The sequence below is a fragment of the Pleurodeles waltl genome, chromosome 10 (assembly GCF_031143425.1).
Source record: "Pleurodeles waltl isolate 20211129_DDA chromosome 10, aPleWal1.hap1.20221129, whole genome shotgun sequence".
Taxonomy (NCBI): Eukaryota; Metazoa; Chordata; class Amphibia; order Caudata; family Salamandridae; genus Pleurodeles; species Pleurodeles waltl.
Window position 1 is genome coordinate 984666623 of NC_090449.1, and position 23216 is coordinate 984689838.

Genomic DNA, 23216 nt, shown 5'->3' on the forward strand with positions numbered 1-23216 from the left:
TTGTCAGTGCCAAGAGGCGTTAGTCGCACCGTTTTTTTTACAGTCACTAACAGTGCCAGTTTTTTTTTTTTTTTTTTTTTACCAAGTTAGAAAGAGCAAAGCAGTTGGTATTAAAAGAGAGAGAGTCTTCCGGCTGTCACGAGGATGCTGCAGCACGAAGATTTACTTCAGTTTTGATCTCAAGCTGTTTCTAAAAACTGCTTGATGGGACGATTTCAGGAATTGACTATGATAAAGCCATGCACTCACTTCTATACTGTGAGATCACGAGGAGGGCATAGCGAACGGACAGTGGTGCAACAAGAGGATTGCGCTAATATGACTGCTGTGCATCTTACCAGGATAATATTGATAGCCGGCCAGTGCTTTAAATGGGCCGGTACTGCCGGTACGGAGTACCAACACTTTATTTTTAGAGGGAGAATACCTGCACTTCTGTAGAAAAACGTAATACTTTTAACAGAAGAGTACTGACACTTCTCAGAAATGAGCAGGTACTCCGGTTCAGAGTACCTGCACTTCTATTTTTCCATTTCAGGCAATGGAGAGCCCGTGACCTCAATGGTTATATCAAATAGATATTTTCATATAACTCTTTTTTGTGTGTGATGATAGTTCATTCATTTTCTGTAAACGTGTTTAACAGCTTGTCATGCTAGCTTTTTTCATAAGCATTGTTACTGTTTCAAAGATGCGTTTTTAAGTGTGACGCAGCTGTAATGCATGCAGTTTCATTCTCATGTTTGGGAATTTGCTTGCACCAGCTATCTGTCCAGAAAATGGAACGTGCACAAAAGGGATTGGTTACCTGAGCCCCGCGTGCTTTAGCTAATGTCACCGCTGCCGTAGGAGGATACAGGTGGCTGGCTTACCATCCACGAGTAACTGCTGATTTTGATGGGCATATTTAAAGGGTTTTGATTTGATTCGCTCCAGGTCATGTGCCCTTCTTCCCCATCTTTCAAGGGATTTGTATTATCCATCGGACAGGCTGCTCCGGACTGTGTAGTAATTTGAGCAATAAATACATGCTATTTTTTGTAGCATGAAATTACCAACTGTGGCCTTCACTCGCAGAAGAAAACTGCTATAAAAAACAACTGCACAGTAAATCAATCCCACGCCCGAATATCTCAAATCGGATCCAATTGCCAAAGCTATTTACCAGATTTATAATTAAAAACCCCCGGGATGCAGGTCACAATTTAAATAAATGTTAGTTCTTTTCATGACACCTGTTACTTAGTGACCCGTTCATTTTTTTTTTTAAGTTTCAGTCTTCGATTAATAATAATAAGAATGTTACTCAGGTTAACGTCTACCTAACTGTCAGACATTCTAACACATAACAGTAAAAGTAGGATGTGTCATGTTTGATGGCACCTGTAATGGAGTGTGTCAGAGCCATTGGTTTTAGCACAGACATGTTTGTTTTAGCAGTATTTGCCGGTGATAAAAACTGTCTGCGGTAATTTAATTTGTTGTGCAAATTGTTATTACCACCAGCAACCATTGTCAATCACTTTCTACAGTGCGAACATCAAACACCCCTCAATTTAATGTTGGCAAATTAAAATACCTCTGCAGCTTTCAGTGATGACAAAATTGAATAACTCTGACACAATTTCATCAATGTAATATGAATACCACGCAGGTACATTTCCGAGTATGAGTGACATTTTATTTTAAAACACTTGTAAAGGCAGAAGTGTGGAAAAATGCTCTAAACAAAAACACATTTGCAACTAGAAAAAATATTCAAATTGGGTTCAAATATGTTTTTTTTTTTTTTTTTTTTTACGCTTGCACCTATTACAAGATGAGTATATACTACGTACCTCTGTAGATTCCTTGATTTTTAACATCCAGGATGTAACTGATGGAGATTGATGACCTAAAACGGTGCATTTGGGCTGCATCTTGCCAAATTGAGAGCAATATCTGCTTGTGCATGTTATTCCTAATTTTTTTTATTGTAAAAGTAATAATCGGGCCCAAAAGCACACCTAAATCCCAGTGTAAATAATCAGTTTCGTCCTGCTCCTGAACGTAAATTTGGTTCTGAACAGGATATTATTAATTATTAAACGAGGATTAAAATGGGGATTTTCTTGAGAAGTCTTCAGTACCACAGGGCAATAACTGTAGACCCTGAAAAACCATTGAAAGTATGTACTTTCTACAGAAGGTTCAGCATTGACTTCATTATTATCCAAACATGATCCATTATGCCCTAACCACAATTTTTTCAATAGTCACAAACATCTCTAGCATGAACCATTCAAGTTGTGCCTTAATTATTGGGTCCTTTGTGCTTTATAAGTCAGACACTTTTTTAAATTGATCCCACTGAAAAGTCCCAGAGTGACACTTTTGCCATTTTTACTTATTCACCATGTTCTTGCATTATATTCAATAGAAACCCACAGTAGAGGTTGCTCCCTTTGACTGTCATTGGAACGTTTTTAGACACTGTTCTCCAGCTTCTCTATAATATATAATATATCTATATATATGTAGTGGCTGGTGGCATGTGCATTCCATTTCAAATGTTTATGAACTTAGTTTGGAATACAATTACTGTAGTTCATTACAACGACACTGTTTAGGCAGATCTAATCTTATACCCCTCAATTCTTCTTGAGATTATATCTTGACTTCAGCACATTCTGAGCACAGGCTTTTTAATATGCATTGTTAGAAGAAATCTGTTAAAGTGTAAGCACACCACACAACATTATATAATACTACAGTTGTCTCAAATGTGAAATTGAGGATTAAATGTGACATCATAAGAATGACTTGAAAAGTGAAAAACAGTTGATTATAGATTAGGTAGATACCTGAAATGAATATGAACAGAAGCAAACAGAAAGCTCCTGAAGGATATGATTTGTTAGTTATGGTATGTAAAATAGATTAGGTATGGTGGGAACGGTAGGTAGGTATGGTAGGTTTAGTAGCTCGGTAAGTGAGTATGGTATTTATAGTAGGTAGGTATGGTAGGTTAGATATGGTTTGGTAAGGTAAGTATGTATGGAAGTTATAGTAGGTTAGGTATGGTGGCTTAAGTATAGTTGGTAGTTATGGTATCCCGGTATTGTAGATGTGATACATTCGGAATGACAGGCAAGTATGCAAAGTATGCTAAGTTAGGTATGATGTAGTAAATATATTATGGTTGGTTAGTTATGGTAGGACACAGTACCATTTTTATCCGTTAATTATATGTTTTATGCCAGTGGTTCCCAACCTTTTGACTTCTGTGGACCCCCACATTATCAGAACAGGAACCCGGGGACCCCCACTTAATCATTATTGGAATCTGGGGACCCCCCAACAAGTCATTACTTAAACCTGAGGACCTAATCTGTTACATTTTTTAAGCAGCTACGGACCCCCTGAGGAGGCTTCGCGGACCCCCAGGGGTCCCCAGACCACAGGTTGGGAACCACTGTTTTATGCTATTAAAGCATGTTCCCACATACAAATTGCAACATTTTTATTCAGAAGTACAAACATATACTATTACACGTCTCACTCAGAGATTGCATTTCTGTTTTATCTTCAAGCTGTGTTTGCTCAAATCATTATTTCGTATACAAAAAAAGTAAATTTAACAAAACGTTTATCATGACAGCAAAGTAAAGCTCATGAAATGCTCACGAGTGATTAATGAATATTGCTGTGACTTATTTTATGACAGCTAAGGCATCCAAACGAAAGGTAGTAAAGTCATAAACTAGCAATTAAATAGTCTTCAAAGAACACACAATGGCACTCATGGCCTCATTATGACCCTGGTGGTCACCAGACCTCCAAGGTCGTGGTCGGACCGCTGCCAAAGTGGTGGTCTGCCCGTGGTCATTATGACAGTGACAAAAGCGCCACAGTCAGACAGCCGGCACCGCCACTTTTCAGCTGCCAGATGGCCTGGCGGTGCCAGCGGTCCCAATCTGGGATTACGACCCCTCTCTCCACCGGCATTTACATGGCAGTTTCACCACCATGTAAATGCTGGCAGAGACAGGGTGCCGGGGGCCCCTGGGGACACCTGCACTGTCCGTGCACTTGGCATCGCCCAGCCCATCACCCAAATCCCTGTCTTCTTTGTAGACAATGATTTGCGCAACGAGTGCTGGTGCACCCGATGCACAACAGTATTGCCACTGGCTGTATTACAAGCCAGCGTCAATGTTGTTGTGCGTTTCCTGCTGGGCCAGAGGGAAACTCATAATAGGGTCAGCGCAAAGAAGACCACATTGGCGGTCTCCTGACCTGCAGAAATTTGTCGGGCAGCCTTTTCTGCCCATCAAACTCCTAATGAGGGCCTCAGTTTCAACTTGCAGCTCAAGTTGCATAAGCAGTTTAACAAAATGACTACTTTGTGAAATTATCCTCAAAGTGTCATGGCCTTGACAGACCAGCCCATCTGTGCAATAGAAAACCATGAAAAACACATGAAAGACAATGGCTAAAGAGGGCTGACCCAAAGCCCACTCCCTACTGATAGTTCTTTATCCTTTTTTTTATGATGTAGTAGTAACAAGCCACATAAATCACATTTCTGCCTATTCTCACTCTCATATTTCAATGTGTATCTTTCTGGAGCTTATAACTTTTCAGTGGGGCGAAATTGTCAACATTAACCAGGGAGTGCTTCATAATGTCAGATGCCTAGTCAGATATCTTGTTTCCATGATCCCTCTAAACCATAAAGCTTTGCAGGCAAAAATCTCACAGGGCAACAAACTTGAAATTATCACCTGCCAATGATTTGCCTTGTTGGATAGCCTTGGCTCCACCAGGAGACGATGAATGAAGAAGTCCTAACTTCACAAATACTTTATATTTTCTTCCTTGTCACTTCTATAGTTCTCAAGTTCTCTGTAGCTGTTCCTGGAGCACTAACAATAGACAGCTTTGGGAGACAGGTTTCTCAGATACTTTCTTCAGCAAAGGCTCCAGTCGAAGTCCAGTTGCTGGTTCTTCTTCCAAAATGTCTTTAGTGCTTATCTTCCAGTGGTCATCCCAAAGGCCAGTTTTCCTGACCCTGGGAATGGTCTTCAGTTGTGCAGTATTAAGAGAAAACATATTTTCCTTTTTTTACCAGGTGACAGGATTACGCCTTCCGCGGTCTCTTCTGCTTTTCTTCAGATTCCAGCAGCATCCTGATTTCCAGGAGACAGGCAACCCATTCTTTAGGGAGTAATACAGAAGTGTCACACATAGGGAATTCAATGTTACCACTTGCACATTATTTGCACATTTTACTATGGATTTGCCTGACAGCCAATAGTGACAGATGGTGTTTTCTAGTTAATCTCCATGCTGTAGAAATGATGTTCAATCAGTAAGAGGTGTTTAGTATGCATTCACTGCCCAGTGGTCCAAACATGCAATCAAATAAATGAGGCAACTCCACAAAAGTATGGATTTAATTGAAGGGCCTCACACATTGTTCCACATTGAATGGTGCTTGTTACCTGTATTTGTTTTTTACCTATTGTGAAAAGCTTAAAAGATTCTCATTTTAAATTATCTTAACTTGTAATGTTTGTTGTCTTTTTATTAAGCTTGAGTTAGAGAAGACTTGGCAGATGAATACTTCATGTGTAGTGGAATGTCCTGTGAACTGCCAGCTCTCGGATTGGTCTTCCTGGTCCGAGTGCTCTCAACAATGTGGACTTACAGGTGGGTATCTCTTGGAATTGGAAAAAAACAGTTAGTGTAGCTATGATCTCATGTATGCATGCATTATAAATGTTACAGACTCTTCCATTCAATCAAGACTCTTCTATTCTGTAATCCCCCTTTGATCTATACTTTAGTTCTAGTTTCACACTTAGGGCCAGATGTAGCAAACTTTTTGCACGTCGCAAACAGTAAATTTCGCTGTTTGGGACGTGCAAAAAGCACATTGCGATGCCCAATCCCCGTTTTGCGAGTCGGTAACCTGGTGACCGACTCGCAAAACGGGACTGCGAGTCGCAATTAGGAAGGGGTGTTCCCCTTCCTAATTGCGCGTCACAGCACGATGCTGCATTGCTTTGTGACCACAAATGCAGTCCAAAGCAATCGCAGTTACCACCAGTGTCACACTGGTGGTAACCCATTGGCAAAAGGGAAGGGGTCCCCATGTGACCCCTTCCCCTTTGTGAATGGCATGGAAAATAGGACCACTGACTGCTCTGAAAAAATGAAATGAAAACGTTTTTCATTTTTTTGTTTTGTAATGCATCTCGTTTTCCTCTAAGGAAAACGGGCTGCATTTAAAAAAAAAAAACTGCTTTATTTAAATGCAGTCACAGACATGTTGGTCTGCTGTCTCCAGCAGGCCACCATCCCTGTGAGTGCTGCGGGTCTCAAGGGGTCACAAATTGCTACCCACCTCATTAATATTAATGAGGTGGGCCTTTGAGACCCCCTTGCGAGTCGCAGATGATGCCAGGGACACCATCCTGCATTCTGAATTGCGACTCGGAAATTGCGAGTCTCTCTGACTCGCAATTTGGGAGTCGCAATTCAGAAAATACGTACATCTGGCCCTTAGTTCCTTCCGATTATCAGTTAACAAGCATTTTAGTTTGGTTGCTGTTAGGCAGGTTTATATATTTGCCAACTAAATGCCTTAAACAATTTATGTTTGTGTGAGAGAGCTGATGTATGTGAGAGTGAGGATAACAGCAGAATTATTTTACAACTTCCTGACCTTTGTCTCGTTTGATGCACATGAGTGGAAACTACAGGAAGGCCTGTCTTCAGCAGTTTCTTCTCTCAGGGAATGATGGTTGTGGGAGGCATGGTTTGTGTTGGAGCATCACTGTGCCCACCTCAATCCTCTGGTACATTTGCAACAATCAGAGGCAGGCAGCCCTGAAATATGTTGACATTCAAAGACCAGCATCTCTCAAATGAAAAAAATGAGTGTCATTATTACCTGCCCCAATCAAAATTATGATCCTGCTGACAATGCAGGCATGTTTAGTATTGACAGTATCTATAATCAGCCAATAAATAATCTATTGCAGGATAGCTGACAAGAACAGGGTGCGAAACACAGTACGTGGAAGGTGCTCTTCTGGTCATGTGCAGTGCACCTAGGCAAAGGTGCCCAGTATGCTGCATACAGGCTGCATCTAATTCATAGGCCACTGCTCTGAAAGTGTCAGTGCCTGCTAGGAGGCTGGCTCTCTGTTGGCTATTTGGGGTGTGACATACGGAACAGATTTGCAATCTATTCCTGGGATTTTATTGCAGATAGAAAGTGGAATTTTTTTGATAGTCAAGGGTAATTAGAAGTGGAGTATGTGATTGTAATAATTATTAAAATTATACGCCATTGCTCTGAACATTTGCATGCTGTCTCAGACTTAATAGTGAAAAGCTGGGCGAATGGAAACTTAGTTTAGAAAGTGTGGAATGGTGGATAGAGGAACTGTGCTAGGAATGCCCTCTTGATGGAAAATTAGGTGCAAGCAGAACTAAGCAACACTTCAGGAGTCCGGTAAGACATGACTGAGACTTTTCAGTGGGCTGCAGTGATGTGCAGCAGACCATTAGATCTCATGTGGTGACAACCTACATAATGCCTCAGGGCAGTATAGGAGGTTGTTGATAGGGAGATATCAAAGTGTAGAAACCCTAGGAGAGATACACTGCAAGCAGACAGGTATTAGGTATCTGTGGTAATGATACAATGAGTGAGAAATTTCCATTACTGAATTCTTGTGGTTATGACAGAGTAGTTTGAACAAAGTCAAGAGTTTGTGTTCATTATGAAAGTACTATAAGTTGAACATTGGGTTCTATCACAATATTTTGTACATAAGACCAAATGATTATTTTTGAATTTTTAAAATAATTTTACCTATTCTCTTTTTTAAGGCAAGATGGTGCGAAGACGTAAAGTAATCCAGCCTTGTCAGGGTGATGGTAGGCCTTGCCCTTCACAGATGGAGCAAACCAAGCCCTGCCCTGTGAATCCATGTTATCGATGGCAGTATGGCCAATGGTCTGACTGCAAAGTGGAGGTATCAGACTTTTTTCTGTAATTTAATTTTGGTTATGTCAGCAGCATTTAAAAATTAGGCAATCACATCCTACCATGCAAATTTAAATAAATAATCCTTGTATATTTGATTAATTTCAACAAATCATAACAATTTTACCAATTAATGTTACCCTTATATAAATTATTTTAAGGGATTGTTAGGTTACATTTTGCAATAGTTTATATAGATAGATTACAATCTACAGTGACTAACAGAAACAGGATACTGGGCTAAAATTTAAAACTTTAAGCAAGTACGTAAGTAACGTATTTAAGTTTAGGACCCACAATGTCCAGATTTTCAGTTGTTAATTTGTAGGTCTGGTTGTAGAAAGCTCCTTAGACCTTTGTAATGCATTTACTAGACATTTGTCTTTGAAAATGCATATGGTAATGGCTGCTGGTGAGAGTTGTCTTCGGGTATTGATTGTCATTTATTCTTGACTTGCAAATGTCTTGGCATTTGACAGTTTATAGCCACTCACATAATAGAGTTGTCTTAATCTACTCTCTTTCCTTTTTCTGTGGACTTTATTTACAATGTGAGTTCATATTACAACTCTGTGGATGAGCTGAGGACAAAGGAGTGAGCGGACCTAGACTGTGGTGCGGTTCCTATTATGGTAATAAAGCTGCGTGTTTTTAGGGCGGCAGCACCACCGCGTGTGGGTGACTGAGTCATCATCATCATCAAAAGACTTTATTTCGACCACCAGGCTCATAAAAGTACATCACAAAACAATACAAAAAGACAATTGACATAGATAAACACAACTGAATAGTTACTTTAAACGCCATCAAAAAACGAAAATGCAATTTATACATGATATGTTGTCGAACAATAAAATAAATATCCAGATATAATTCTGTATAAAATTGAATCATGACAAGGGCATTAGCAACAAATACCATGACGTAGCAGTCCTGAGTTCAATCAGAGCTATGGTTGCCATGCAAGCACTTATAACGTCTTAACCACCAGGCCATGAGGTATTTCACTAAGCAAAAAAACTACTCTGCCTTGCAATATTCTATAAGCCCCTATACATTTCCCGGTGCCCAGATTTCTGCAGAGTGGAACTATTCACTTTTTCTGGGGACATAGGAAAAAAGGGCAAAAAAAATAAAACATGAGTTTTAGTTTCTGGATCGCCTCTACATGCAGGACAGACATCACCAGCATTACAATTACTACTAATGATTTAATAGGCAGAGAACCATACCTAAATATAAATACATCTTTTTAGCAAGTGATGATTAAGTCAGTCCTACACTGTCTGGAATCTCTCAGCCTGAATCCTGGCTAGCCCACAGTGCCTCAAAGAAACGTAGAAAGTAAAGATGATTTGTGGCAACCTAAACATGACACAGTGACTCCTCAGGGAAGTCGTGGTGAACAGACCATACCCCTTTTCCTCAGTTACAAAATACTGGCACATAATAAGGCAGAATGAGAGATGGAAGATGGACTTCAATGCATTTACTGAATGCAATTGCATCCTATTATAAAAAGCCTGGGCTGCAAAATTAAGGCAGATGAAACCTAAAACAGTGATCATCATTATGATTAGGGTAAAGCGGACAAACAACCCCATCATGTTTGCATGATCCTAAAAGCCTAAATAATTCCTACCTAACCTGTGTCTAAAATATGAGAGCATAGCAATGGTAACCCTTCTGCCTTTCTCAGTCTAACAGAAGGACCCAACCCTATACCTGAAAAGGCTGGCAGGGTCTGTCTGTTGTCTGAATGGCAATCCTCTTGGTTGGCTGATGAGTCAGTGCCAGGATCAGCAGAGCTGTTAATAGAATGGTGAACATCTCAGGACTGCCATGACAGGAATGCCCTCTGCCCCCCTTAGGCCTATGTGGTGCTTATATAATAAATCTAGCGGTGTTCTAAAAACAGGCCTGATGTGATAATGGGCCTGATTCTAACTTTGGAGGACGGTGTTAAACCGTCCCAAAAGTGGCGGATATACCACCTACCGTATTACGAGTTCCATAGGATATAATGGACTCGTAATACGGTAGGTGGTATATCCGCCACTTTTGGGACGGTTTAACACCGTCCTCCAAAGTTAGAATCAGGCCCAATATGTCTAAAAATGAGGGACTGGCTCCTGAAGTGGAAATACAAATTGGAATATTATGTACTGAACGTTACAGCCTTGAACAGAAAACAAAGTAAATGTGTGCAAAGGGCTGATAAAATGTACAGTGCAATAAGCTATGTCTCCTCAGGAAGAAGCAACTGATTAAAATAGAAAAACAACTAGCTGAAAGTTGGCTGTCCTAAAAATAAGAAAATTTATAAAACCATGACTACGTGTAAGAGGCACAAGATACAAGCCTAATGCTAAAATAAGGGGTCAAACTCAGGCACTAAGGAGAACCCACAACAAGACAATAATAAGAATATACAGTTGTGGTCATGGTGCAACCTGGTGAGGATTCTAAACGGTGGGAAGTGGCTGCCCCCACCCATGAAAAGCCTCCTGCCTCCATAGTTGTGGAGCCCTTATGCCAGATAATGCTCTTCTACTGATTTCCTGCTCTGGACTGCACAGTCTGAGCCCTGGTGCCTGCAAATGATTCCAAACCATCAAGGGGCTCTAAGCTGTTTGGAGCAATGTGAGAAGAAGCTGTTGTTGGAAGCCTTTGGCTAAAATTGATCCAGCACTATAAGTAATGATCAAGAACACCAAACACATCCCCCTAACTGTACAGTGGATGAACAGGAGTAGGGTGGCAGAGGAAATGACCCTCAAAAAGAAAAGCTGTGGTAAAGTATGCAAAGCACAGAGAACAGTGATGGCAGGGACCAGTGATTTAATAGTTAATTGTTGTAAAACATATTCATCATAATAACGTTTGCCAATCTGTAAGCTTTCTTTCAACATTTTATTAAACAATATATATGTATATGATTTGATTGTATGTTTAATTGAAACAGTGGTCAGGATTCAAGGTCTACAGAAAGCAACATGAAATAGAATTGGAGGTGGAATAGCAATATTATTATTTCAATATCTTGCTATAGAGACTGAACTGCTTCTAAACTTACCTGAGGTTGGATCATCAGTCTTTTCTATTTTAAACAAATGGATACGAGATTCATTCTATCCTCCTGAATCACCATCTGAATGCAGTGGTATCAAAATTTCCAGATTTAGAGAAATATCTCTGTAGTTCTTTCAAAAGGAGCCTTTATCCTTCAGGGAGAGCTAAACTTGTAGATAAATGTTCCCTCAAGAACAGTGCAAAATGTAATTGATAACCTTGCAGCATATCACTTAAAATTACTAAAGAACAACAAAAAAACCAACGAAGAAGGCCTCCTTCTGTATGCTATTTTTTCATCCGATCAACATATTACTCTCCATGATCTGGTCACATTCATCTTAACAGAACACTTTGAGGTTTCACTTTACCAATCAATGAACACTCAAGCTTTGAATAATACATTTGTGAAGCCAAGGATATTAAGGCATTCTGCTCTTTCCCTTCTAGAGAGCTGGTTCAACAGCTCCATATTTTACAGAGCTGTCCCCATAGCCAAGAAAGACATCATGACTAGACCTTTTCTGATGAAGCCCTCATTGAAACCAGACAAGTTGAGCAACTCCTAGCTAATATGTTTGCTGCTATTTCTTGACAAGTGCTTTTGAAAAATTATTTTGGCACAGCGATAGGCACACTTCTGCAAAAAGCCAGGTTTCCTATCACTGGATGATCCATGAACATTGGTGGACAATAGTGAGGCTACGGCCCCAATACTATAAGATCTTTCTGTGATCTTGGACATCATGGACCACTCCATCATATATAGCAAGTTGGTAGCTATTGTATTTGATAGTGCAGTTGTTTATACTATATGAAATTATCTTAGAGCTGTACATCTCAGAGAACCTTTACACATCACAGTAGATGTCAGTCTCAACAAGTCAGATGTATGGTACCACAGGCAGCAGTGTTATTTTCTTTTTTTCAATGCCTATGCGTGGCTCTTTATCAGACTACCCCATGCTGTTAGGGCCAGAGTCTACAGTATGCTAACATCATACAGCTAAACTGTTGATTGTGCAAAGTCTCTACAGGCATGCTATGAACCCAGAATCAATCCATCATGGTAAAGTACCTTTCATTGATGTAACTCTGACTGTTACAAAACCTTCTTCAACTTAACCTTTCAAAATCATCCACAAACATAGCTTTTCTTTAGACAATAGTGATTAATAAAGTAAATAAGGATTAACAACAGTTTTTTTCTTCATTATTGTGTTCTTCTCTGCTCTACCATCTCTTAGGACGCACAGTGTGGTGAAGGGTCAAGATACCGGAACATGTCCTGCGTAGTACATGAGGGAACAAAGGAAGATACGGGTAAAGTCGTAGATGAGGAATTCTGTGGCGAAATCGAACTCACAGTAGATGGTGATAAGTCATTAATTCTTGAGGAGGCCTGCACGTTACCTTGTCCAGGTAAAAACTCATTATTTCTGCTGTTTCTATTGTTGAATTGAACACATTCTTTGTTGTAGTTGCTAAACCAAAAGGCATTTGTTTAAGCATTCTGGTAAACACCAATGTGAAACCATTATTTGGCAGATTGTGAGCCCCATATAACAGAGGACTTCACAAATGTTAATGATTTTAAAAGAGTAATGATGTGTTACCTTAAAGTTAACATGAGTGACATGACTATGGGTAGAGTTTAATTTATTTCTGTGTATTGTCATATAGAGATATTGCATGAAGTCCTCTAATTTGTTATTTTAGCTATCATAAGTATTTCATTTTATGTGTGAGTTAAAGCTTGCACAATTGGTTTGCAAGCTATAGTGTGCAAAAGTAAAAATAGTTGGGAAATTTCAGTGAGTTTTTGGTTACATTTTGTAACGGTAACTGCAGTTGAACTGTGTCTGTTTAAGTGAATTCAGTAGTTTTTACCCTATATATTAAGATGTTATGACTAAAAAAAGCCATAATTTTACTTCAACTGTATTTATTTCAATGGATGTATTTGTTGATGATATACTGTATCCAACTTCTACAACAGCAACGCTGTTTACAGGCAGCTAACCGCCGCTGTCCATAGCCTTCAGCAAAGCACAGTGGTGGTTGGACATAAGGCCAAGAAGTCCATTAGGCCCTGTGCCAAACCCTCCGCTGGATTAGAGGGTACATTCTTGTACGCAACCAACCTCCAAAGCCCACCCCTTGACAGCTTCATATGTGGTTTGCAAGATAGATACAATTCTCCTATCTTCCTATGCACATCAGTCTGTCAGATGGTCAAAGGATATTAGCAAATCAAAGCTTCTCTGAGTCACCTCCTAACTTTATCCCTCTTTGATAGACACAGAAATCAAAACTCATAATGTCCCAGTGGATGGTGTGTGGACTTAGCAAAGGGTGCCAACGTTATTTCATAGATGAACACTACCACCTCCACGTTTAACTATGCTCCTCTTGATGAATCTGTATGAAAGTGATTATATTAGAAGTGTGTTAAACATAGTGTCCGCCAAAGTCCATGGAGGTTTATGAAATGGCATTGAAGATATAACCTGGCCCCTCACTCCAAGACTAGTGCATCTCATTAAAACATGAACTTCTGGATTCAGATTTACTTGCTACCATCCTGCATAAATTATTGCAGGTTGATTAAACAATACCAAAGATACAAGCAAATGAACAGTTTTTGACACTCCCCTTAAACAGTGGTCCCCTTGACCAATATGTATAAAGCACAATTATCAAGAGTAACCTAAGTGAGCAAGGTGTCTAAACTAATTCATCCTAGCAACTAAACAGATTTACAGCAAAACATGCAAAGATACTACTCTAGGTAAAGTTCTAGTTTCACAGCATGTTTGAGGTAAGTCTACTGCAGAATTGTATTTGTAGTGGAGTGCAAAGTTTCCTATGTGAGTCAAATTGAGAAGTTCTACCTTTTTAACTCTCCCAATATAACTTGCCATGCCAAAACTTTTTTGGTAAGTTCATGCAGATTAATACAACAAAAACAGCTTTTTAATAAAAATCCTAACCCTAACGTGATTATAGAATCACATTTGCAAAGTCTGTAATATATTTTGTGAGAAATTGGGCTGTTGGTTGACTAAGGTGTGAGCCCTGGTCAAGAAACAACCATGATACCTTGCAGGAAGAACCACAAAAAGTCACTATATTAACCTGTGCTTAACCCTAGGTGGATTGGCACAAAACGCCGTCAGGATTAATTTAGAGGCAATGTAAAATAGTTATGCACCACACAAGCAGCAAAAAAGTGAAAATACAATGCAAGATAAATCACAAAACAACTTAGAAAAATAGAGTACGTTCTAACAAATCATTTGACACCACAATAACACAACTCCAATAAGTAGAACTAGAATTATTATTTTTTAAAGTTTTTATTAAAAATGAGTGCCCTAAAAGATGAAAGTGCTAACCACAAGCATTTAGTCATGCAAGACTGGGGCAAAGTTGAAAAATGTTGCCAATCGCAATAGATTGCGGTTCGTGTACAGGAAGTGGATTGGGCCCAGTCAGCGCTTGCCTTCAGACTTAGAAGAAGTTCAGCAGGGCACGGCTGCAGGAGGTATCAGAGGATGGAGTGTTATCGTCAAATAGCCTTGGATCAAAGATGCACAGAAGGCTTCTACATTTGGACTTAGATGCCGAAATGGAAGTTGGAAATCTCCAGCAGGACGAAGCAGAGGGCTGTAGCTGAGAACAGTTCCACTAGGTCGGATACCCCTTTAGGGAAGGACTGCTGAAATGGATTTGCTACTGCAAAGAAGAACATAGTGGGGGAAGCCACAAAGTCAGTTTGACCAGCGATTCATCTAGGGCAGATAAGCGAGTAGGTTCGTCCCGGCCTCCTCCTGGCTCTCAGGGCAGTTTTTACTAAAAATTGTTCAAGTCCTCAGATTTGCAAATCGGCCATCAGGGCACCTTTAGCACAATAACCAAGGGCTCAGGACTGGTGTGACACTTCTAGAACTTGGAGTCACTTCTGGTAGTCCTGGGTGTAGATGTAGAACAGGGCTGAGCAGCAGGTCTGGGCTCTGAGGTTCCACACAGCAAAGCAGTCCTTTCAGGTACAGTAGCAGCCTGGCAGAGTGCACAGCAGCTCACCGAAGAAGGCAGGTTTCTGAAAGTCCTTCTGCAGGTCCAGGAGGGAGGGGGGTCTAAAGGTCCTATTTTTATACTTTGGTGCTCTTTTACTGGAAGGTGAGAGATGCTCCTGGAAAGGTTCTTTGAAGTGCATAAAATCTCCTGACTCCTCTGCCATGGCTGCAAGGTGGCTGTAGCAACAATACAGGGTCGTTAGTCCTTTTGTGTGAAGGCAGAGCACAGGCTATTCAGCTGTAAGAGGGGCTGTTCTAATTTCTGCCCACCCCTGTCCTGCCAGCAGATTGCCCACTGCAGCACATCTAATCCACCTCTTGTGCGACTGCCTGGGAGGAATTCATTATGTCTACCTGTCAGCAACATCCAGTCATGTGACCCAACACAAGGTGCAGATAAGAGGTTAAGAGCAGAAAAATGTCAGCTTTCTAAAAGTGGCATTTTCAAAATTCTAACAATTAAAAAGGGTTTATCATTACAATTTCATAGGTACCAAACATGACATATCTACTTGCCTCCAATCAGGAATAACAGCTTATTATATGTAGTAAGGAATCCCCAATGTTATCCAATGAGACGGATAGGACTAAAAAATGAATGAAGTTTTTCACAGTCAGGACATGTAAAACCTAAAAGTACGTGTCCTATCTTTTAATGACTTAGAGCACTGCCCTATAGGCTACCCAGGCCTTCCATAGAGGAGACATATACAATAAAAGGGGAGTTTAAGGCTTTGCAAGGGGCTTTAAAGTCCAAGTTGACATGGCACTTTAAAATGGCATTCAAGCTGCAGTGGCAGGCCTGGGACATGTTTTGAAGTACTAATTACGTGGGCGGCACAATAAGTGCTTCAGGCCTACTTTTAGCCTTTAATTTACAGACCCTGGGTATATCGTATACTACTCTACAAGGGAATGATCGATAAATTAAGTAAGACAATAAGGTGTATGCGAGCACAAGCACTTTAGCACCGGTTAGCAGTGGTAAAGTGCAGAGAGTCCTAAGGCCAACAAAATTAATGTCAGCAAAAATTGGAGGTAAGTAGGAAAAAACATTTGGGGGAAGACCACCCAAATGATGACAGGTCTAACATATATGTACATATTCACTAAATGAAAAAAATAGGTTATAGTTATGTTAAAGATAGGAATGGTAATAATTTCTTACTTTAAATTTTAAAAAAACCTTCAAAAAAATATTGAAATTCACTAGTTACAGTTAAAAGAAGTAACTACATCTAACAATACCACCAAGAAATGTGTGTTATGAGTATGTGTAGAAACAAAACACTTAATGTTAAAATGACTTTCTAGTTAGGCGAATATGCTAGTTAAACATTGAAATGCACTACTTACAGTTAAAAAAAGTAACTACATCTAACAATACCACCAATAAAAGTGTGTTATGAGTATGTGTAGTAGTAGTAGTGTAAATACAAGCAAATATTGTTCCCATGGTGTTGCACTCATCTTCAGAAGGCAGTATCCCAAGGGGATGGCACATAGTTGATATTTCTCTTAGGGTGTTCCACAGCAATCCAGAACTTAATTTGATCGCTTTATATGGGCTTTTTGCCCATAATAGCATTTATAGTCTGTGGACTGATTTTGTGTATGAGAGCTGGTGCCTGTTGTGCAGGTCCCATAGGAGCTTCTCTCTCTACTATTGTTTGCAGTACATATTATTGAAGGCGCCTACATGAAGATATTATTTGATTTAGTATTGTTACTACACCTGCGGCAGTAAGTTACCTGGAGAATTATGTTGTATAAACCTGGCAAATACAGGCCAGAAGGCCTTTTCATTTCTTGGGGGGCCAGTTTAATATGCTGGTGCATGTGTGGTAACTGACCATAAAACCAATGTTGGTGGTCTTGGTAGGTGAAAGGGACCTCCAAGTCACAAAATGCTTGGTGCTGTTGAGGTACTGCTGCAGGTTAATATGTCTGAAGATGCCCATTACCGGCAACTACAGCATCATACCCCGCCCATGAGTAAATAGTTGGAAAGGCATATGCTGCATGTGAATTCACAACAAATGTGACTGCACCCCTGCTTGTGGGGACACCTCTGCTTGTAAGATATTGTGTAATTGATTCCCTGTGATTTACTCCAATTGCAATAGGAGACGCCATTTTCAGTAAACAGATTCAATAAATGTGAACTCCAAAATGAGGAAACCACAGAATGCGGAAATACAGTTTAAAAGTCAAGTTGGAAAAACCTGTAGAACACAGAGGTGTCCTATTTAACCTAAGGGAGTAAACCTATATTACAGCAGACAAATCTGTACATTTGTAATAATAATTTTTGAGTGTGCCACCAAAAATGATTATTAAGGGTACCAAATGATAACATCTGGAAGCCCCTACCCCAAAAGCTGCGGGGTTGGATTTCAACCCCCCTGGAGCAAAGATTTAGTTAATGCTCCTGTATGAATGAGAAATCCAATTGAACTACAATTTATACACAGCTCAGCAAGCAATACTTTGCAGGTAGTGTTTCAGGAAATGATTAGTGCCACAAGTTGAGCGCAGGGACACAGTGGAGCTCCTATGTCTCTTTTGTAAATAAATAACACACTCAAAATAGCACCAGAATGCAACTAAGCCTGTCATGGTCAGAGAAAATAATAAAACATTTTCAACATAAATACTGAGATCCTAACATCCTAACACTATCAAAATATTTCTAAGCTCTATGCTAATTCTAGCTAAAGCAGTAAAGAGCAAAGCTGTATTTGAGTTTCTCAAGATGGATCACACAGTATACCTGTGTTTTTGTTATGAAATAGCAAGCATGTTCAGGGCCGGAAAACAAACAGCGACAGCCTGATGTCCAATTCTTCGTGCTGTTGCCTATGTTGCCTCCTACTGAGGCTGGTTGGTGCTGCAAACCGGCAAGACCTCTGATGTGATAGTCCTAGTGCTAAATCCCGATACTTGGGTTATAATCTGATAATTAATTTTATCTTATATCATGAAAACAAATATGTCCCTTGCAGACACTAAAGAATCTGCGAGCTTAAACAATCATGGTGACAAATGAGTCATCTTGATTCACATATTTTGTATCTGCACATACAAATAAAAAGAATAAAAGTATGCTATCTTATACTCTAAAAGGGCATACCACTAAGGCAATTTAGACAGTACGGGAACTAATTATATGTCAGCTATGCAGTAAGGAGACAGGACAGTGATATTTCTATGCATGTGTTAAAAACTTCACACTTTTGTATACAATTAATAAAAGATGAGAGACTCTTAAGATAGACACAGAGTGGAAACAAAATAGTCTCATGGGGATAAACTATGGGAAAAAAAAAGTCAAATACGAAATGCCATAGTGTTGTTGACAAGCCCAACCCCATGATTTGGCCTCTCATACAGGACAGGCAGCACACATCATGCCATTGGCCTTTTGAGTGACTGGGCCAGTCTGCTTAGTGAGTCGACCTGAAAGCCCATTCACATGAATCACCATCCACATTCTGAGACAAGAAAGGCTCCCTAAAGCCATTCCATATTTAGTCAAATGCAGCCCATCCACTACTGCACCCTGCACATTAAGAGACAGGGACAGTGACAACCAGGCCTACTCTTGGCCAAACCAGGCAGTACACCCTCTGCTATAACAGACAGCAAATGCTGAGGCTGCCATAACCTGTCAAGGAAGACTGTTCATGGGATAATATACCCCAAATACTGTAGGATATAAATATTGCTCTGTACATACCCACACACATACACAAGCACACACACACATGCACAAGCACACATACACACACACTGAAGCACACATACACATACATGCACACACACCTACCAACAGACACACACACACACACTCAAACACACATAAACACACACACTCAAGCACACATACACACACACACACACACACTCAACCACACATACACATATACACACATGGATACACACAGACATACACACACATACACTCAAGCACACAAACTCACACACATGCACACACGCATACACACACACGCACTCAAGCACACATACACACACACACACTCTCAAGCACACAAACACACACACACTCAAGTACACATGCTCACACACATACACACATGGATACACACAGACACACACACACCTATACTCAAGCACACATACACACATATTCTAGACCACACATACTCACACACATACACACACTGATACACACATACACATACACTCAAAAACACACACAGACACATTCAAGCACACATACACACACACATGCACAAACGATACACAGAGGCACACACTCAAGCACACATACACACACACTCAAGCACACATACACACACATGCACAAGAAACACACACTCAAGCACACATACACACACACACATATAGACACACTTGCACACACACATACACACAAACACTTACACATACAGACACAAACACACATACGCATACACACACCCACACTCAAGCACACATACACACAAACTCACACTCACACATACAGTCACACTCAAGCACACATACACACACATGACACACACACAGACAAACTCAAGCTCACATATACACACTCTAGCACACATAAACACACATACACATGCACATACACACAGACATACACTCACACACTCAAGCAAACATACACACATACTCTCAAGCACACATACTGACACACATACACACACAGATGCACACTGATACACATGCATACACACAGACACACACTCACACACACACATGCACACAGACACACACTTACACATATACACACACTCACACCCACATACACACACACACACTTACACATATAGAAACATACACAAACACACATACGCGTACACACTGCCCACACTCAAGCACACATACACACACACACTAACACACACATACACACATGCATACACACAGACACACACATACACACAGACACACACTCACACACAAACTTACACATATACACACACAAACGCATACACCAGTACACACACCTACATACTCAAGCACACATACACACACCCACTCACACACTCACACACCCATACACACACGCATACACACACACTCACACACACAGACTCAAGCATACATACACACACACACACATACCCACACACACACATACACACACACTCGCACTCAAACACACAAACACACTTCCAAACACACACATACATACTCAAGCACACATAAACACACACAACATGACATTACTATGAATGCGAGGAATGCACTTTTACTTTTTTGATGTACTCGCTCGAAAGTACCCAAAAACGCTACGGGTACTGGTCCTCAAAACTCATAGGTCCTTACAAGGAAGGATATGTCTGGAAATTACAATGTTTACTCACTCTGTGAGGACTGAACCGCACATACACACACACACACACACACACACACACTCTAACACACATACATTCACACTTAGTAAGACACACACTCAAACACATATACCCACACACATATTTCTTTGTATTGAAAGGCATTTTTTGTTCTCTTAACAACTTTGCCACTGTTTTTCCAATCTGCATGGACTTTCCAAAAAAAGAAAAATATGTGATTAGGATTTATGAAGACAAGTTTCATGGAGATCCATCAATTGTTGAGAAAGATCACAAGGAGTTGAAAAATTGTATTACCTGATTTAATTGTTGTAGGATTATTTGCTCTCTAATATAGAAAAAACAGCTGGATGTCATTACACCAAATGTTACTTGATGGTAGGACTTTAATCAAGGTGTTTCCTTGGCTTGTGCTGGACTTGGCCCTTTCTTACAAGATCATCCCCAAACTTTTCCCCTTCACCCTCCTGTAGTCTGAACCTGTTTTTGTTGGGTTTTGGGAATCTGCTCACTTTACCACTGCTTACCAGTGCTAAAGTGCTTGTATGTTCTGTCCGTTAAACGTGGCAGAACAGGCTTACCACCCAACTGGCACATTTAATATACTGATAAGTGACTAGTAAAGTATTTCTACATGTACCCAAGGCCTAAAAATGTAATGCTAACATGGAGCCTGCAGCACAGATTGTGTCACCCACTTAAGTACCCTTTAAACATGCCTTAGGCCTGCCATTGTAGCCAGTGTGTAGCCAGTGCATGCAATTTTAAACTTCAATTTCAACCTGACAAAATATGCATTTTGCCAGGCCCAAACCTTCCATTCTAATACATATAAGTCAGCCATAGGGTAGCCCCTGACCAGCCCAGAGGGCAGGGTGGAGTCTATTTAAAAAGTAGGACATGTACGTTTAAGTTTTCCATGTCCTGGTGATGAAAAACTCCTATGTTCATTTTTTTTTTATCAGTGCATGGCCTGCCTCTCCCATAGGATATCTTTGGAATTAAATTATTACACTTAGTAAGCGGTAACTTCCAATTGGGAGCAGTTAAACATATTCAGTTTGGTGGCTAAATAATTTCATTTAAAAACCCTTTTTAATGGTAAAGACTGAATTTAAATCACAACTCTGAAAATGGCACTTTTAGAAAGGTCACTTTCTTTTGTTCCAACAATTACGTACCTGCAGCCTGTTCCAGGGTCACATTACTAGGTGTAGCTAGTAGTTGGGTTGTGTGCATTGCTCCCTGACAGTGAGACTAAGTGAAGCTAGGTGTTGGCAGGATTGTGTTTTTATGTCATTACTGCATGAAGAGTTGCAGAAATGCTTTACCCATTACCGCTATTTTAAGCTTGATTGTTCTGTGTCAATCTACCAGAGGGTCGAGCTCTGGTTAATTTGGGGTTTGCTTGTGACTTTGTCCCTTGACAAGGATTCTGGTTGCTGCTTGAGTAGTGTTCCACCTCCTATCAACCACTCACCACATTTTTTACAGATTGGTATTGTGTAAATCTGTTTCTGTAATAGAGATTAGTGTTTTAAAATTGTTTGTCTGTGCTGTAAATTGAGCCAAGCTGTCAATTAAGAAACAGATATCTGAACAGTTAGGCTCATGGACCACAATTTTAAAAAGTACTCCAATTGGATGAAAGTGTTTTTTATACAATCATCCACTTCAGGTCTGCTACCCAAAAGCCGGTTTCATAGACTCAAAGTTCCCTGGTTGACTAACCTCAACTAGAAAAAAAAAATTGCAGTCACCATTACATTACAACATATGGTGATTCAGTCCCCAAGTGGGGACTGACAAAATAAAGGGCACACAAATGAGGAGGCAAAGCATCCACTGGTGTCCTGGCTTAAGTAATGTGCTCCTATTTTCCCCAGACCATCATTCCCTGAAATGTGAAATAGAATCAAAACGAGAGATGACTCTAGTGCAAATATAAGGACCTGGGAAGATAGGAGATTGCACCTTTTCAAGAGTTACCGTGGCTGTAGAGTCAAAAGGAGGAAAAGCTTTGGATACCATTGTTGGAATGGCCACCAAGATCAGCATTATCAACTGTGTGACTACTGAGACAGAATCCAAATTATAGTAGAAACTAACTTCAATACTTGTTGAAGAATATTGCCACTGTTTTCTCAGGAAGTGGCAAAAGAATTGTGGTAACTGTGCGTTGAGTGTGTCTGAAAAAAGTACTGTACTTACTCAGATAAAACTGAATCTGCTAGAATATGTCTGGTTTCAGTTTGGAGAAACAATTTAGTAGTAATCTTTAAATACACGTGCATGGCTTTGGTCTGAGCCATGATATACCTCATCATAAGTGCCCAATGCACAATGGGACCATATGACCACATACATAAAATCTGTGCCCTCTGCACAGGCATAAACTCTGTGAGTTTGTGTACTCACAGGGAGAACGCAGCAGTGAACGACATAGTGGTAGTTTCAAGATGTTGTTCCAACTTACACTGCCAGCAGACCAATACGACATTCCAGACCAAGCAGGAACCCTCACAGGCAGGTAAAGGTTTTGGTGGGATGCCTCTATTTTACTAACACCTTTTCCCAAAGGACAACCTGAAAAGCAAACTAACTGCATGGCTTGTTCTAGGTGGTGCACAGTTAGTGCATCTCTTAATAGTCTTCAGTGGTAATATGCAAAGGAGTCGCCAGGAAACTAAAATACCC

General features: G+C 40.2%; 1 protein-coding gene across 1 annotated transcript in view; it reads left to right on the forward strand.

Annotated features, from left to right (window-relative positions):
• Positions 1–23216, forward strand: part of THSD7A (thrombospondin type 1 domain containing 7A) — a 934571-nt gene that overhangs the window by 815825 nt on the left and 95530 nt on the right. Inside the window, exons 19-21 of the mRNA XM_069211831.1 lie at positions 5577–5694; positions 7888–8033; positions 12364–12538. Of these exons, the coding sequence (XP_069067932.1) occupies positions 5577–5694; positions 7888–8033; positions 12364–12538 (439 nt within the window). The remainder of the gene's footprint in view (positions 1–5576; positions 5695–7887; positions 8034–12363; positions 12539–23216) is intronic.